The sequence below is a fragment of the Centruroides vittatus genome, unplaced genomic scaffold (assembly GCF_030686945.1).
Source record: "Centruroides vittatus isolate TY-2023 unplaced genomic scaffold, ASM3068694v2 scaffold_2569, whole genome shotgun sequence".
Classification (NCBI taxonomy): Eukaryota; Metazoa; Arthropoda; class Arachnida; order Scorpiones; family Buthidae; genus Centruroides; species Centruroides vittatus.
This window is the reverse complement of record NW_027122690.1, coordinates 206,987-224,725: the sequence shown is the minus strand read 5'-3', so window position 1 is coordinate 224,725 and position 17,739 is coordinate 206,987. Positions and strand designations below refer to the sequence as shown.

Below are 17,739 nucleotides of genomic sequence, written 5' to 3'. Positions count from 1 at the left end.
TTGGGGTCGCACTGTTAAAATGTTTGAATACCATTGGTATAGATTATCTAATTTTGTCTGAACAAATAGTCAACTATTACATAAAGAATTTAAAACAAACTGATAGAAATAGTTGTTATTTATAATTTTTATAATTAAGTTACAGTCTACAGATATGTTGATCATAATGTTATATTAATTTGTTAAGCTGTCTTAATTGCAAGTATTTGCAAGTTTTTTATATTGGTTGTTCTGTTAAAGTTTTGATAATAAATATAAAAATAATTCTAATCCAATTTGATTATTATTTCTAATTATATCAATTGACCTATAATAGTGATGATAGTGATCTTATAATGCAAAATTTTTAGTAAAGCATCTTAAGGGTAATTAACTTTTTAAATGAAATTTAATATTTTAAAACAAAAATATGATTAAATTCATATTATTTTATTTCATTTTTGTTCTTAAAGGTCTAATATTATTGTTTTAAACAATTTAGAACAGAAATAGAATTTTGCATTAAATTTTAAATATATATATCTTTCACTTGTAACACTGAATGTATTTAAATTCTTATAAGCATTACTGTATTGAAGTGTTTAAGTAACTTAAGTATTGATAATAGCAATTAATAAGCAACATTATAATTTCTGAATTTTAAAAAAGATAAAATTTGAAAGTTTTTCTTAGAACATATGATTTCACTTTTAATCATAAACAGTAATTATCTACTTTCTTGAAATATTATAATTAATAAAAACTTCAATTTTTAGGTGTCATCATCAACAGTTGCAAAAGATACAGAAGAAAGAAGTGAACAACTTACAGAAAAAATTAATGATTTATTAGCTCAAGTATGTTGTTTAAATTTAATATTCAGTGAAACCTGGTATGATTTTCTTTGTTGTTATAAATGAAACATTTCTGAAATTTATATTCCGTAAATTATTTTTTTCTCATTTACATTAGATAAAATACATTGTAAATGTATTTATTATATTTAAATATGATGTGAAATCAATTGTTTATGTATGCATGCATATATTATACAAGATTTTATATTCTTATATAAACTTTTCAGAGTTTTTTTCTAATATATAATTTAAGTTTATTTAAGTATTTTGTTCTTATATCTTACTGTTTTCAATATATTTTTCTAATAATGTAAATCTAAACTTTCATTAAAATTATTTTTTCTGAATGAGTATTGTTTTTATTGTGTACTCTTTTGGACAATTGAAAGTTTTTGAAATTTCAATTGTCTAAAAGATAACAGCAATGAAAGCAATAAACTTTCTTGAGTGTAATATTTTCTCCAACATTAAAACAAAAATCAAATTTTTTAATGTTGATTTTAGAGGAAAACATTATTTGAAGTGTAAAGATAAAATTAGTGTCAATAGTGAAATGATAAGAAAAAGTTATTGAATATTTTTGTGTAAAATTTAGTTACTTTTTGAGTAAACTTATATGATATTGTGCAGTAGTTTTTCACTTGAATGTCATAAATATCACAATTTAGAAACTGTATTTCTCAACTAAACTTTAAATAATTTTTTACTTGCCAATTTTTAAAATATTTTCAATTAATAAAATTGTCTGGAAATGAGTGGAACAGCCATCTCATGAAAACATTAATTATTCAAATATTAGATTTTTAAAAGAATAATTTTGAAAATATCTAGAGAATTCACATGAAATAAGAACTTTATTATCTATAAACCAAATTTCAGTAACTAAAAATTCATTCATGAAAATATCTCTCAGTTTTGGTTTCTAATGTAACTTTATTTGCCTATTATTTTATAAATCAGCATTATTGTTATATTAATTTTAATAATTATCTTTATTATATTTATCTTTTGTCATAATTACTTTTGTTTGTTGTTATATGATGTTTTGAGTGACTTATTTTATTTATTTTATCATCATTGAAATAAATTAACAATCCTTTATGACAAAACACTCAAAATTTTGATTTGTTTTTGACTCATTTATCCAAAGTGTTTTTTCATGCTATAACCTTGATTAGCATTTATTGGCTTTTATTTTTCTTATCTTTTTGAATCAATATATAATATTTAAAATAAAACTTCAATAAAAGAAGAGACATTTTATTGGAAAGAATCACTTTTTGCAAACTACATTTTGTGTAATTAGTTCCTTTCGTTGATTTTACAAAAAATAAATCAAAAATAATTTTTTAACGATAAATTTTAAATAAATTTTACCATAGTAGCAAGCCAATTATTTAAAAAGTTTTAGTCTTTTTATATTTTATTTTCTCATATACGCTACTGTATATTTTACTTTTCATGAAATTTGAAGTCTTCTGGTTGTAGATTTTCTTACATTTGGATAAGTATTTGCAAAATTATTGAAATCAATATTTCTTTCGTAGTAATAATTACACAGGTCAACAGTGGTTTTGGTGCCAGGGTATTTTGAGAGCTGATTTCATATGAATTTGATGCCCTGAATTCAAATACGGCATTAGTTTTTGCCTAGAAACTCTAATTTTTAAGATATAGCATTTTAGCGAAATATACATTTCAGTATTTTAAGTTAAATCCATAGATCAAATAAAATAATTAAACATGGAATTTTTATTATTATATTATGCAAATATTATTCTATACACAGATAGAGGAAAAAGTCATCGATAGAACTAAATAGTTACACATTGAGGAAGCTTCTTTTCCGTGACTTTTGTGAATGTATTTTGGAACAGTCCCTTTTTAAACTCCAGCAGTAATCTGCCATCATATGCATATCCCATCTTCCTTGGTAGCAGTTTTCCATAATTTTAATATCCTGGTGAAGTCTTTCACCTTGTTCTTCACTGGTGTCTCCTAAATTTTCAGGAAAACAGTCTAAGTGACTGTGTAAATAGTGCACCTTAATACTCATATTACACCCAAGGGATTTGAAACTGTTAAGCATCTCGTTTACCAGTTCAACATAGTTTTCAGCTTTGCGTTTGCCTAGAAAATTTCTGACAACTGCAACAAATGAAGTCCAGCCTTTTCGCTCAGCTTTATTCATTGAATTTATGAAGACAGGATCATTAATGAGTTGTCTTATTTGTGGGCCGTCAAATATTCCTGCTTTAATTTTTTCCATACTCAACTGAGGCATTTTTTTCCCTATATATGCAAAGCATGATCCATTCTTATCAAGAGCCTTTACAAACTGCTTCATTAGGCCTAGCTTGATATGCACTGGAGAAAAGATGATTTTCTCTCGTTCAACTAAGGGGTTGTTAATGACATTTTTTCTCCAATGTCAATGTTTCTCTCTTAGACCACTCTTTTCTAACCCAGTGGTGTGTTTTGTCTCTGCTATCCCAGAGGCACAAGAAGCAAGGATATTTGGTGTGGCCAGTTTGCTGTCCAAGGAGAAATTTTAGCATTTTTAAGTCTACACAAATTACCCATTGATGTTCATGATACTTTATCTTCTCCAAGACCAAAGCTATGGTGTTATATTATTCTTTCATTTTTATTGAGTGAGCAATTGGTATTGAACCATATTTGTTCCCATTGTGTAGAAGGACACATTTCAAACTTCATTTTGAGCTGTCAATAAATAGGTGCCAATCATCTGAAAAATATTCAAGAGGACCCATTTTTTCTAAGAATCCACTAATTTCATGACAAAACACAAGATTGTTTTCTTGAGAGAAGGATAGCAGATCCTTTTCTCTTGTATGGTAAAAGGTAATTTTAGTTCCTTGCTCCAGTAAATTTTTCTCATTCAACCTGGAAGCCAATAATTCAAAGCTTCTTTTGTCAAGTTGAGATCTCTGGTGAGGTCATTTAACTTATCCTGGTTGAAATGTCGAGGAATTCATGACATTCTCTCGTAATCACAGTCACCTTCATTAGGATCAGAGGTTTACTCGTCCTCACAGAGCTCTGGTAGCTGCTGAAATGATGGAATTGGCACTTCCTCTGAGTGAGGGACCAGGCGTCTTGCAGAGACTAAATCAGGTCTAGTCCACTTGCTACGGTTGTTACAATTGATTCCATTAATATTTACTAGGCAGAAATAACAGTCATTGAAGTGATTTTTAGGTTCTCTCCAAACCATCGGTATGCCGAATTTCAGACTTTTTCTTTTCCTGGTAGTCCACTGTCGTAAATGTTCTACACAAGTTTTACAGACGGTGCCCAGCTTTTATCCTGATCACCAAGCCTAACACCAAAGTATCCAAGATAAGCTCTCTTTACAAAGTCACTAATAGTTTTTCTGTTTTCTTTTAACATATATTCTCCACATATGTAGCAAAACACATCAGAATGGTTTACACAATTTCTTCTACTTGAACTCATTTTATTTCTATTCAGTAACACAAATAAAAGCATCTAGAACACAGTATGTTTTAGGTTAACTTTATAACAACTCTTGCCTTAACACAAATATCATGAGAGGCCAACTTCAATCTATACACTGCACGGCTAGAACTTACAAAGTTACCTCAACTCTAGTTGAAGCGTTGAACGTCAATTCATTACTGGATGCTTACTTCATCTGGTGGATTTACCTGGAACTAACTGGATGGCAGACTGACAATGGGGAAAATTACAGGAATCAATCCTTGCATATGTGAGTTAGAACTGTACAAACTGGAATTAGAGCTGTGCATTTCATGTAGCACTGTACATTAAAAAAACACTGATCTACAAAAGTAGAGCTGATAGAGAAAAACTGATTTCATATTTGGATTCAGCAACCCAAATATAGCTAAAATCAGTTTTCAAATCCTAGACACCAATTTTTTTTTTTTTTGGTAGGTTTGTGTTATTAATTTGTCAAAGAAAATGTTGGCAGTTCAAATTTTATACAAAATAATATTTCAAATTTAGAATGGTTTCTTAGTTTATATTTCTTAGAATAATAAACTTACAAATATATAGTATTAGGGTTTCTTATTTCCCGGTCTTTTGCTTGTCCCGGGATTCCGGGATAAAAGTGAACTGTTTCCCGAGATCCCGGGAAATCCCGGGATATAATAAATTATTTTTAAAATATAAAAAATATCTTGAAATCGAATGATATCATTATTTTTCATTTTTTAAAGTAATTTAAGTGTTCTACAACCTCCAAAATCGTATTAATAATGATGTGTAAAATATGTATTAAAAATACCTTTGAATTACGTAGAAAATTCACAAATAAAAAAAAATTTGTTAAAGTTTGTTCGAAACTGCTTATAACAAAAATTGCCTACGAATTGAGTTAAAAATTTAAAGAAAAAAAACTGAACTTTGATCAAACTTCTAACTTAGAAAATGATATTTTTTATTTAAATAAAACATAATACAAATATTACTGTAAATTTTTATAATGAGATTTTAAGAAACAAAGATGGTCGATACTCCGATCACTCAATCTGGTTCTTAATTTGGTAATAAAAAGTCCTGCTGCCGAGAATGCCCTTTCTGATTCAATCGATGTGGGTGGAATCGTTTTTAACGCATTTAACAGAAGACAGATGATGTGTGTTTTTTCACCTGTAGCCTCAAAGATTTCTATTTCGTTCTCGAGACGCGTTTCAGTACTGCTTTTGTTGTCCACTTTTCTTGATCTGTCTATCTCAGCTTCTTTGATAGCAGCATCAAGCTTTTCAGCTAAAGTCATTGCAGATGAGCTTGCGACATCTGGTAGTTGATCTGTATCACCGGAAGTAGAATCAGTAGATACTTCAAAAAGACGATCTAACATCTGTTTTGCTGATAAAATTAACATAGTCTTGGTTGGTAAGGCTGGCAAACTTTTTTCACTTGGGAAAGTTGAAACTTTTCCATAATTCTTTCCACTATTGAGATATTGTATGAGGCCAGTCAGTTTTACATTTCTTCTCTCTGCTATGCGTCGAATAAACGACTCTTTTAGTCTTCTTGAAAAAGGTGTGTTTAGTTGATTTAACTCATTTATAATAAAAGAAAAAATACCTTCCGATGAAAGTAAAGTCGATCCTCTGTTGCCAAGCTTTTCTGCTCCAGCTTTTAATGGCTGCAGTGATGCCACGATGTCACGAATTACAGTAACTTCTTGTTTGTCAAGATCAAAATTGTCCGTATCTTTATTACAGTCAATGATTGCTTTCGATATGGATGATCTTATTTTAATAAATCGCTCTAACATGGCTAAAAGGCTATTCCATCGGGTTTTGGAATCCAGAAATAAGTGCAAATTTTTCCCATGTTCCTGTTCAACGTATTTTTGTAAGATGTTATTCTTTAAAGGTGATTTGCGAAAAAATTTTGCTATTTTTCTAACCTTATTAATGATTTGAGAACAGACTATTTCATTACCTAGTGTGTCATGTAATTCAAATGAAATATCTATATCGAAAGGATCTTCAGCCAAACGCTCACACAAAACACTTTCAAAATCAATACTATAACTAAAGTCTTCTTCATCTTTCTCAATATCATCATTGCGCTCTTCATCTTCAGTTTGAATTTCTTCAGAAAGAGGGACTGCTACTGAAGTGGTTGACTTTTGGTACAAAACATCACATACCGCTAAATGAATTCCGTGTGCATAACATAACTGATGCTCACATTCAATTAACCTTCCAAATTTCACCATTACAGCTGCACCATCAGTAACACAGGCTTAAATTAAATATAAATGCATTCCGGCATTCTGACAGTTTATGAGTTAATTATACTTTCTATTTGTAAAATTTCTTCAATCTTAACACAAAATAAGAAAAAAGTGAACTTTTAAAAAAATTGCGGGATTTCCCGGGATGAGAAAAATTTCCCGGGATATTTCCCGGGGTAAAAAAACAGCCGGGATCCCGGGATCCCGGGAACCCGGGATCCCGTTTCAGAAACCCTATATAGTATCTTCTCCTTGGTATTAATGTTTTGACTAAGACACTTTTAATTAAATATCAGAAACCACATGGAAGGAATATGACAAAAATACATTACATATATTAGGCATAGTAATAAAACAAAAACATAGGTGCATTTTACAATGCACATTTGGCTTGCTCATCCAGAAATGTGAATAGCAAAACTAGTGAAAAAACAAGTGACCAAAATATTTCAGCGAGTTGTACAAAACAGTCATCACCATTTCATTGGCCCTTGTTTTGCTACATACTAGTCACAGACTTGATGCAACATTGAGTTTACAAGCTTTTCACAGATATCAACATGGAATTTTTGTTCCCTCTTGCAAGATTGCTATCAAAGTTTCTGGATCAAATTGGTACATCTTTGTACATTTGCATTTATGCTGTGTTTGTGATTTGCATTTTTGGATGACTTATCTAACTGTGCATTGTGAAATGCACCTATGATTTGTTTTTTTACTATGTCTAGATAATATATGAAATGTATTTCCGAATTCTGTTGTCATATACTTTCCATGCGATTTCTGACATTTAAGAAAGTACTCTGGTCAAAACATTGCTGCTGTGAGGAAGGTACTAATTAAAATTTTCTTTTACTAAGTTAGTTTTTACAAAGATTAATTAATATGAACAATTCTTGATTCTCATATATATATATATATTTATCTTAAAATTTTTTAGTAAAAACAAATTAAGTAAAATCTTTCAAGTATTGCATGAACTTTTCAAATAATAATCAGTTTTTTCATTTCATTAAAAAGAGGTGATTCATATACTCAGTATTTTGCCATTACTGTTTCCATGGCAACAGTTTGTTTATTTTTTTAAAAATTTGAAATGGTACTTGATTTTTAAGAGATAAATCTGTTACATGTGTCCTTAAAAATGGGTAGCAGTATTGATTGGTTCCAGCTGTAAAAAATTGTACAGTTCAAAATTTGTTTATGAAATTTTGTGATAGCTGCAGTTTTTGTGCTCACAAAAGGAGAGCTATTGGACCTCTAATAGTAAGCAAAAAGAGTCTTGGCTCAATGACTCAGATGAAAGAAGGATCGTACTAAAGCAGAAATATCACATGGAATCTGCTCATGGATGATAACCTAGTGGAAAAGAACTGGGAGAAAAAGATGCCATTTTTCACACAATTTAGCATCACAAATTAAACATCATGTCAAAGATTGTCAACAAGTTTTCTGCTTCCATCAAGAAGGACAATTTCTCAACCAAATCATCTCTTCTTATGAAAGTTTGGTCCATAATGACAGTTGAGTCCAGGGGAATGAAGTGGCAGATCTCACACTGAATCCAGACAAAGTGGATGCTCTGTCTTCTAGTCAATTCAGGATCTAGTTGATTGGGAGCTTCTTCTTCATAGCAGGACCATAAATAGTGAGGTCTGTTGTTAATTTCTGGATATAGTAAGCAATTTTGTTCAGTCAGCAGATAGAAGGACACAACAATGGAAAAGTGTTGTTCCAGTAGGATAATGTGCATTCTTGCGTTTCTAACATAAAATGAAATAAAATTACTCATGATTTCAGAAGGGAAATGGTTATTACTCACCTTATAATCCAAATATTGATGTCTTGGACTAACACATATTTTCTTTCCTAAAAATTTTCTTCATAAAAAATGTACCACAGATGAAGAGGACGGTTTTACAGTGGAAGCATTTTTTTTCTTCAAACAGAATACTGATTTCTTCAAGAGAGGAATTGAAATGGAGATAGATGTTGCTGAATAGATAGAGAAATGTGGTGAAAAATAATGGAGAATATATAGTCTCATAACATTGTTATATTGAAAATGTTTCATTTTTGTTAACGAAAAAAATGGCAAATACAATAAATCTGTTGTAACACACTATTATGTTCTGATGTAATCTTAACTTTGACTTTAGAATAAGATAGAGTATTGATAACCATATCATATTTTGCTTGTAGCTGCTAAGATTTTGAATATTTTAGTGATTAATTATAATCAAAATAAATTTTACGAACAGCGAAGAATTTGAACAGCGTAAAGAAAATCTATTTCTCTGCTTATTTAATACATATATTCTAATATAAATATATTTGTGAGATTTGTCCTACTACTGGACCACTCATCATATGGCTAGTAACCAGACATAGGGAACTTTAATATTACTTACAAGTCTCAACGAAACAGAGAACGAATGGCTAATATGGACGACGATATATGGCAGAGAACAACGAATAATCGCAATTGGAAGAAAGATAACATTGTCAGGTATGCTACTTGGAATGTTTGAGGCATTAATGGGAAAGAGGAAGAATTAGACTCTGTATTCCAGATTAGAAAAATTGACATAGCTGTCACTTCAGAAACAAAAGAAAACTAAAAATTATACACTTATTTATAGTGGAATAAATAAGAAAACTCATGCCCAAGCAGGTATAATGATTTGGATACATAAATCTCTTAAGAAAAATATCCTTCATTACACATACTGTACAGAGAGAATCATAGAAATCTGTTTAAAAATTAACAGAGGCAATTTAACCATTATTGGTACATACGCTCCTGAAGAAAGCTGAGAAGAAGAAGATTTTTATATCAAGTTGCAAGAAATTCTTAATAAAGTTAACAAGAACGATTACACCATAATAGCAGGAGATCTAAATGCAAGAGTGGAAAACACTCCAGTAAATAAAAATATTGGATAGAGAGAATACTTGTAACAGAAATGGTATTAGACTCATTGATTTTGTTGTTTATAATAATCTTAAAATAATGAATACGTTTTATAACCATAAAAATATACATAAATATACTTGGCAATGACAGCAGTCCAAGTCAATTATTGATTATTTTATTGCTAATGAAAAAAATGTCAGAATTATTCCTAGATGTCAGATCATACAGAGGATTTGAAGCAGGCTCTGATCACTTCCTAACCCAAGCAAAATTAAGAGTCCCACCTAGATGGCTAAAAAAGAAATTGAATGTTAGACATGAACCTGAACGAAAATTTAAAGTAAAATTATTATACAATGATAGTATCAAATGGTTATATACTAGAAGAATTGAACAACATATGGAGAAAATCCCAGAAGACAAAGATATAGAAAATGAATGGGAAAATATCAAAACAATAATAAAAGCAGCAGCCAATGAGACTCTGGGTGCAGAAAAAGTCAATTCCTGTAGAAAAAAGAAATTGAAAATATGGGACAATGAAATCAAACAACTAATATTACAGAAAAACACAGCATACAAAAAATTTTTAAGTACAAAAATAGCTGAAGATGCAATAAAATACAAATGCTGTGAAGCAATTGCAAAAAGAGAAATAAGGAAAAGACAATAAGAATCATGGACAAAATTTATTTCACAACTAGAATCAGATCTTTACAAAATAAGACCAAATGCCATCCACCAACCAAAGCCGAATATAATCGGGCGAGATATGGCTATAATATCGACTTTGGTGGATAGCTTTACATGTATCGGGTGTAGTAAAGATGTTTGATTAAGACCAAATGCCTTCAAAATATTAAAATTTCTGAATCAAGAAATTAAAGAACCCATAAAGATTAATTGTGGTGTGACGAATGATCAGTTTCTTAATTATTAACAAACACTTTGGACAGGTCCTACACATACTAACATGATTTTTTAAAGCAACAATCAAAATAGAACTGAATTATCAAAGGAAGAACTGCTTGAAAGTTTAACCAAAACAAAAAATGGAAAAGCAACAGGAGATGATGGCATAAATGGAGAGTTATATAAATATGCTGGTGATAAATTCCACAAGAGATTATTAACATTCTTCAATAATATATATGAACAAGCCTGTATACCACTTGAATGGAAGAAGAGTGTATTAAACTGCCTACTCACAAAAAAGGAGATATTAATGAAAATTAGATAACTACAGAGGCATTAGCCTGTTAAATACCTGTTATAAAATCTATGCTAGAATTCTAAATGAATGATTAAAACAAGAAGGTGAAAAATTCTTTTGGAATATCAAAATGGTTTCCGAGAAGGCAGATCTTGTATAGACTCAGCTTTCTCCATTAAATTATTACTAGAGAAATGAAGAGAATTTAATTTGAATACACATTTAGCTTTCATAGATTATATCAAAGCTTTTGACATGATAAAAAGACCCAAACCTTTTGACATCCTACAAAACAGAAACATACCAAACATTTTACTTCAAAATATATGCAATATTTATGAAAATAATACCATACAACTTAAGTTCAACAATGTCATTTCAGAATATAGAAGAATAAATTAAGGAGTAAGACAAGGATGTCCATTGTCACCAACACTTTTTAACATCTATATAGATGACAAAATACATCATTGGCAAGAAGAATATACATTAGGAATTCAGCTTCCAAACAACATAAAATTCAATACCATGCTATTTGCTGACGATCAGGTGGTTATTGCTAACTCTGAAGATAATTTACAAAAAGGTTTATTTACCTTAAATAAAATTTCAAAAGAATACAGCATGAAAATTTCAACTGCTAAAATCAAAGTAATGGCATTTAGAGGCACAGAGCCGATACGCAGCGAAATTGTAATTGATGATACAACTTTAGAGCAAGTTAATAATTTTCTTTATCTAGGATGCAATATTTCTTATGAAAGCGAGAATGACATAAATAATAAACTCACAAAATTTCTACAAATATTAGAAATAATAAATAATACTCTAAAACCACACCTTGTACAAAAACACTCCAGACTGAAATTATATAAAACTCTGGCTGTTCTGACTCTCCTGTACGGTAGTGAAACCTGGGTTCTAAAGAAGAAAGATATCAAAAGATTACTGGCAGCTGAAATGAGGTTTATGCGCCGAACTGCTGAATATACGCTCCTGGATCATCATCAAAATGGGTATATTTTGGAGGAACGCTACATGAGACCATTAATTGAAAAACTTTCCACATATAGAGAAAAAAAGGCTTCAACACGTATCTTGAATGTTGCCGGGTAGGATACCTCATGCAGTTTTACAGTATCAATCACGAGGACGACGACGACCTGGATGTCCACAAAAATGACTCCTAGATCTTGTCGTAGTGAGACCGAAACGGGTCAACATGGCCTAAATTCGTGAATGTTGGATAAATTTTAAAGGATAATATGTTAAATTTATATGTACAGTTTTAAAATCATATTGAGGTTTCACTTTAATCATAATTCTCAACCTTTAATTATTAATTATATTCTTTAAACTACCTTTATTAGGTAGAACAGTTGGGTTGTGAAGGAAAAGTAGAAGAAGCACAAGGAATAATGAAACTTTGCGACCAGTTAAAAGAAGAAAGAGAAGCTTTACAAAAATCTTCAGAACCTAATCATTGGTTACAGGTAAGTTCTAATTTTTCTAAATTAGTTTGTTTTTTAAACATTTAAAAATTTTTTATTTTTGTAAAAATTAACGTAATAAAAATTCTATGACTATCTTCCAAATGAGTTTGCCCATAGATGGTTTTTCCTATGGGATCTGTAATTTGGTAGTTATATTAAATACTGGGAATAAATTTTAATAGTTACAAGGCTTAGATTAGTAAATATGTAAATTATTTCAATTTATTTAAAACAACCAACACTAGTCCAATATTTTGGAATTTCAATTTTGAACAACTAACAAAATGTTTATTCAGTAGATCATCAAGGTTTCTGAATTTATAGAAATTATATTTTTAAAAAGACAAAACACAATGCTTAATGTAATGTAATTAGTTTTTAAAATAATACTGATATCATCATCCATTTTCTCCACATCTTGTGTGCTGATTGAACGGCTGAATAATGGACTGCTTCTATCTTCTGATCGTAGCAACGTCATGCATCAAACGTTAAGGTGAGAAGGGGGAAATAGTTATTTGTGATTTTGGTTTATAATATATAATGATAACTTTGAAAAATTGGAAAAAATAATTCAATGGTCTAGTACAATAATACATTAAGTTTGTTTGTTTATTTTAAAATTTTATTAATGTTATTAAAATGAATTATTATAATTATTAATTTTTTTATCTTTATGTAAAAATAGTTTTTATTTGATAGGTATTTAGTTATGTTTGACATAGAATTGCTTATTTATGATAATGATTTTTGAATGTAAATTGAATTTGTCTACTGAATGATCATTTGGTAATTAATAAATGAACCAAAATCAAAACTTAACTCTTCTGATGATAACTAAAATAAGTTGTTATGAAATGAATATTTAAAACTACCTTGTTACAATGCCATACTTATTGCTCTGAAGATGTTTTTTTCTGTATTTATTCATCCTTGAAATACCTATAATTAATATTAACTGTGACTTCATACAAAAATTCCATTTTCTAATCTATTTGATAATTAATTATTATAACATTAATCATTACTAAATGTTACGTGATAGTCATTATATTGCAATTATAATTATCTTTAAAAACATATCAATCAGATAAATTGAAAGAGAGTCATTTAAAAATATTTAGTTTTTGTTTATTGAAGGCAAAAGTGGAATATTCTTGATGTGCTTAAATTGATTGATTATATCTGGATTTAAGTCTGCTATTGCATCTTTTCAGTTTTGCATATTTTTAATTTACTATTTAAATTGTTTTGTTAGTATTAGTTAATAGAGTTTTATTAATTAAATCAGAGATTAAAATATTGGAACGATGCAATAAAATTTGAGAGAAATAAAAATATTAAGTTTGTCTTTTAGAACTTGGCTAAAAGCTGTTAGACAAATAATAGCATAGTTAATTTTTTTTAATATGACAAGATAAAATAAGATTTCCTATATTTAAAATTGCTGTTATTTCTAATAATATATTTCACATTGGACCAGTCATAAAATTCATAAATATACAAAAAGCAGTTTTAATACTTTTAATGCACTTAAGAGTTATTTTTTTTTTAGTTTTATCTGTTTTTATCATGAAATAAAGATGTAAATAACTATAAAGATATTTTTTTAGTCTTTTCTGGTTTAATTCAAAATTCTGAATTATACTAATTTATTATTATTAATGTTTGCTTTAAGTTTTTTTATCATTATCAAGACAGAAGAAACTTAAATCATTATATGTAAAAATTTAATTTTCTTTGACAAAATACTTAATTGATGCAACCCAAAAATTAAATAATAATAGAATTTAATTTTTTTGTTGTTAAAATTATTGTTATTTTTTGTTGTTTAATTATTGTTATATTTATTTTGTGTGATACTTTATTTATTCTTTCGTGTCTGCAAGACTCAAACGTAACATATGTACTATACTGTATTAATCTTATTCTTTTATTTTAATGAGATTTATTAAGATAAATAGAATTGTATTTTAATTAATTTTTATATATTAGCAACATTTTTCAACTAAAAGATTTATATGAATATTTTTGTGATACAAAATAAATTTAAAAAGTTCCTAAAGAAAATGAATATACACAGCAATAATCTAATGATAATAACAAATAGAAATGTAAAAGAAAAATAAAGGTTTTTCTTAAATGTTAATATCAATAAATGTAAAGATGTTACTACGAATTAATTGTTTGACTTATCATTATTGATGGCATAATTCTGAAATTTTCTGATGGTAATTTTTTTAACCTTGAATTTTATTACATTTTTTAAAGGTTAACATAATTAAAATCATTTTTATTAATATATTTTCAACAGTATACATGCTCTTGTTATATATTGCTATACATTATAAATAAATATTAATGCATCAAATAGTAATGGTAAAACTTAACACAAATTATTTATTTTATTAGAATCTGTAAGCATTTTCTTTGAAAATCAGTTTAAATATTTTAATGATCCATATTTTGTTTCTATATGAGCAGTAGTTAGTTTCAAAATATTGTAAATGATATAAAACTGATTGGAGGTAATAAATAAATAAAATAAGGACTACTATTTACTGATTTTTTTTGAATAACTAAAGTAACAGAAGATAATAAAAATAGAATAAACCCTGCATTTTTTTGTATTATTCTAAAAAATTATAAAACTTTGAAGTATAAAACCAATTAATAACTATGGTAATAAGGGAGAAAATGTTTCAGTAAGGGAATACACTAACTTATCAGCTTATGTAACAGTTAATTTTAATTATGTATTGAGTAGTTATTGATGACTTCATTAATAAATAAACAATAGTCAGATCAGTGGTGTAGCGTAGTGGGGGCGGCAGGGGCTGCCCGCCCCGGGCAGCACTTTTAGGGGGTGACAAAATTTCACAATAAATAATAATAATACAATACACCTGTACAATACACAATAATGATGATTGTTCTTGCCGAAAAGTTCTTTAGAATTACTGTATATTTTAGTCTTTTAAATTGAGATACCTAAATAAGGGGGCGGCAAAATTTTCCTCCGCCCCGGGCAGCTGACACCCACGCTACGCCACTGAGTCAGATTATAAACTGATATTAAATATTTATATTCACAGAAAACAATCAGGATTTGTTATTTGTTAATTAATTGTTGTTCAGTTATTTTCCAAATGTATATTTTAAAATCAGCTGTTCCTGGGACTAAACATATTTTCAGGGTTCCTATGCACCTGAAAAGTCAGGAAAAATCAGAGAAAGTCAGGGATTTTCATTAGTGTTTGGAAAAAGTCATGGAATTGTCTGCTTGGCTGCCTTGTTGATTTGTTTGCTGACAATATCCTTGACTAAGTATAGCTGTCTGCAGGCAGCAAGAAGTAATGTGGTGCAATACAATTTGAAATGTTCTGTTTCCTATTTAAATTTTTTGCATATTTTCAGTTAAAATGTCATTGCATTTATAAATTAATAATTATGCCAAAAATTATAAATTGTAAAAATGGAATTCATAATTGCAATGTTCTATGTTTTATTAGAATATCACAAAAATTATATGAACTGGTTTATTATGAAAGTGTGTAGATCCATTTTTGGAAAGAGCTGAGAAAACAGTGATTTAGATATAATTTATTGTAAACTTTATATTTATAGACAATTTGTAGTTTATATTTTAAAATATCTATGTTTTGATCAAATGAAAATTTGTTGGTAAACAAAATCACATAATCATTTAATATGAAAGTGGTGACCATTTTCCATGGTCTAAAACACTGGATTTAATTAAACAAAAGAGAAACACTGTGGCATTTTTACAATTAGTCTTGCAATGTAATATAAAAATCTATGAGTTTATAAAAAAATATCTAATTTTTTTATCAAACATTGATGGGAGAGTTGGAATTTAAAACTCTAGATTTATCATAAGCAGATACGAGAGATCTAATATTGCCATACTGGGTTGTTCAAAAGTAACACATCAGAGGATGCTTCCACATGTAATACTAGAAATCCTCCCGTCAAGCATGATGGAATAGTTTTTATAAGAAAGTAGAGATTGAAGAATTGAGAAGAGTAGAGATTTCAAAAAATTCAAGAGTTGTTAGTATAAACTACTTAATTTGTAGAAATATTATCTGTTGTAACATAAAGAGCAACAAAACAAAATTTCACTTGGAGGAGACAAAAATAATAGGAGTTATAGAAAATTCACTTACACACACACAAACAGATTTAGGCCTTTATGTTAACCCTTTTGCCCTGTTTGCCTCGTCCCTTGTTTACGTTTATTTTGAAAAACGACCGAGGGCAATATAGGTCAGTCAAGGTCAGTCAGGCAATATTTATTTAAAAATTCACCAAAAATCAAATTATCATTATATTCATATGAAAAAAATTACGTACATTTACTAATATCTTTAGTTTTAAATACGATATTTTTCAATAAATTTTATTAGAGAAATTTACGAGAAAAAAAAAAAATCATAACTGACATTTAAATTTGAAAATTTGTTACTTTTTGTCAAAATTAACATTGTCTGGTTACTTCATTCTTATTGGCACTGAGCCAGAACGACGTAGAATATTGTTCTGTACAATTTGATATAACATTTATGCATGTGCGTTTATTCGTTGTGAAATTATCGCACATTATATCAAACATTTGTTTGAAATCTAAACTTTATTCTGCTTTCAACTAATATAATGAACTAATATACTTTATTCACTTCATATCAAACAAGATTATATATTTTTGTAATAAACATATGGTTACCAATAGCAATAGACGTAACATTTGCTGATATTTTCGATTAAAATAAAAATTAAAAAAATATAAAAAATATCAGAACTGAAGGTCATAACTTGAATATTTATAATGCATTAACATATTATAGCTGAATAAACTTATTATAGCATGAATGAACTTATTATAGTAATATTATTGCATGAATATGCTAAAAATGAAATAAAAAATTATCAGAAAATGAAAAATTAAGAAAAAAATCGATAATTAAAATTTTTTTAAGTCAACAAAACACCACCTGGACAAAAATATGTGAAACAGACGATAAACAAGATGCTGCTGTCAAGTGCTGACATCTGTTGTTAATAAATTTTATAAAAATCGATTGTTAACAGGGTAACGATCAATCGGTACCCTGGCCTTTTTGCTTAACAATTAGGTTTACGATAGATCGGGACCCCAGTCGCAAAAGGGTTAAAATAATAATAAAATCTTTATAAAATTACTTTATACACTACATTCTGAGTAAACACACTATTGTCTTTTAAGATTTCCTTGCTGTCTTCCTTTAGTAATAGACACCTAAATATTGTTGTGATGCTGTTTCTGCAGCCCTTGAAAAAGCCATTTCTTAATTTCATGTTGATAAAACAAAGATAGATTATATGTACATTAGTTACATGTGCGATAACACTTTCTAAATGACGAGCTTGTTAGATTGTTATTGCAGTTTAATGCATATTTTTATGGAGTGTTAATTTGAATATTTACCAGGTTGGTATATAAACAAAATCAAAAA

General features: G+C 28.5%; 1 protein-coding gene across 16 annotated transcripts in view; it reads left to right on the top strand.

The window, feature by feature from the left end:
* Positions 1-17,739, top strand: part of LOC136987651 (luc7-like protein 3) — a 103,048-nt gene that overhangs the window by 37,061 nt on the left and 48,248 nt on the right. For 13 of the 16 annotated variants that reach the window (XR_010882647.1, XR_010882645.1, XR_010882648.1 and 10 more), the window contains exons 4-5: positions 756-836; positions 12,101-12,247. Coding sequence is in view for 5 of the 16 variants with exons in the window: in XM_067285402.1 (XP_067141503.1) it covers positions 756-836; positions 12,101-12,247 (228 nt within the window). In the remaining 11 variants the exon portion in view is untranslated. Of the gene's footprint in view, positions 1-755; positions 837-12,100; positions 12,248-12,695; positions 12,720-17,739 lie in introns of all 16 variants that reach the window. The other 3 variants (XM_067285404.1, XM_067285403.1, XM_067285400.1) reach the window with 2 other exon arrangements.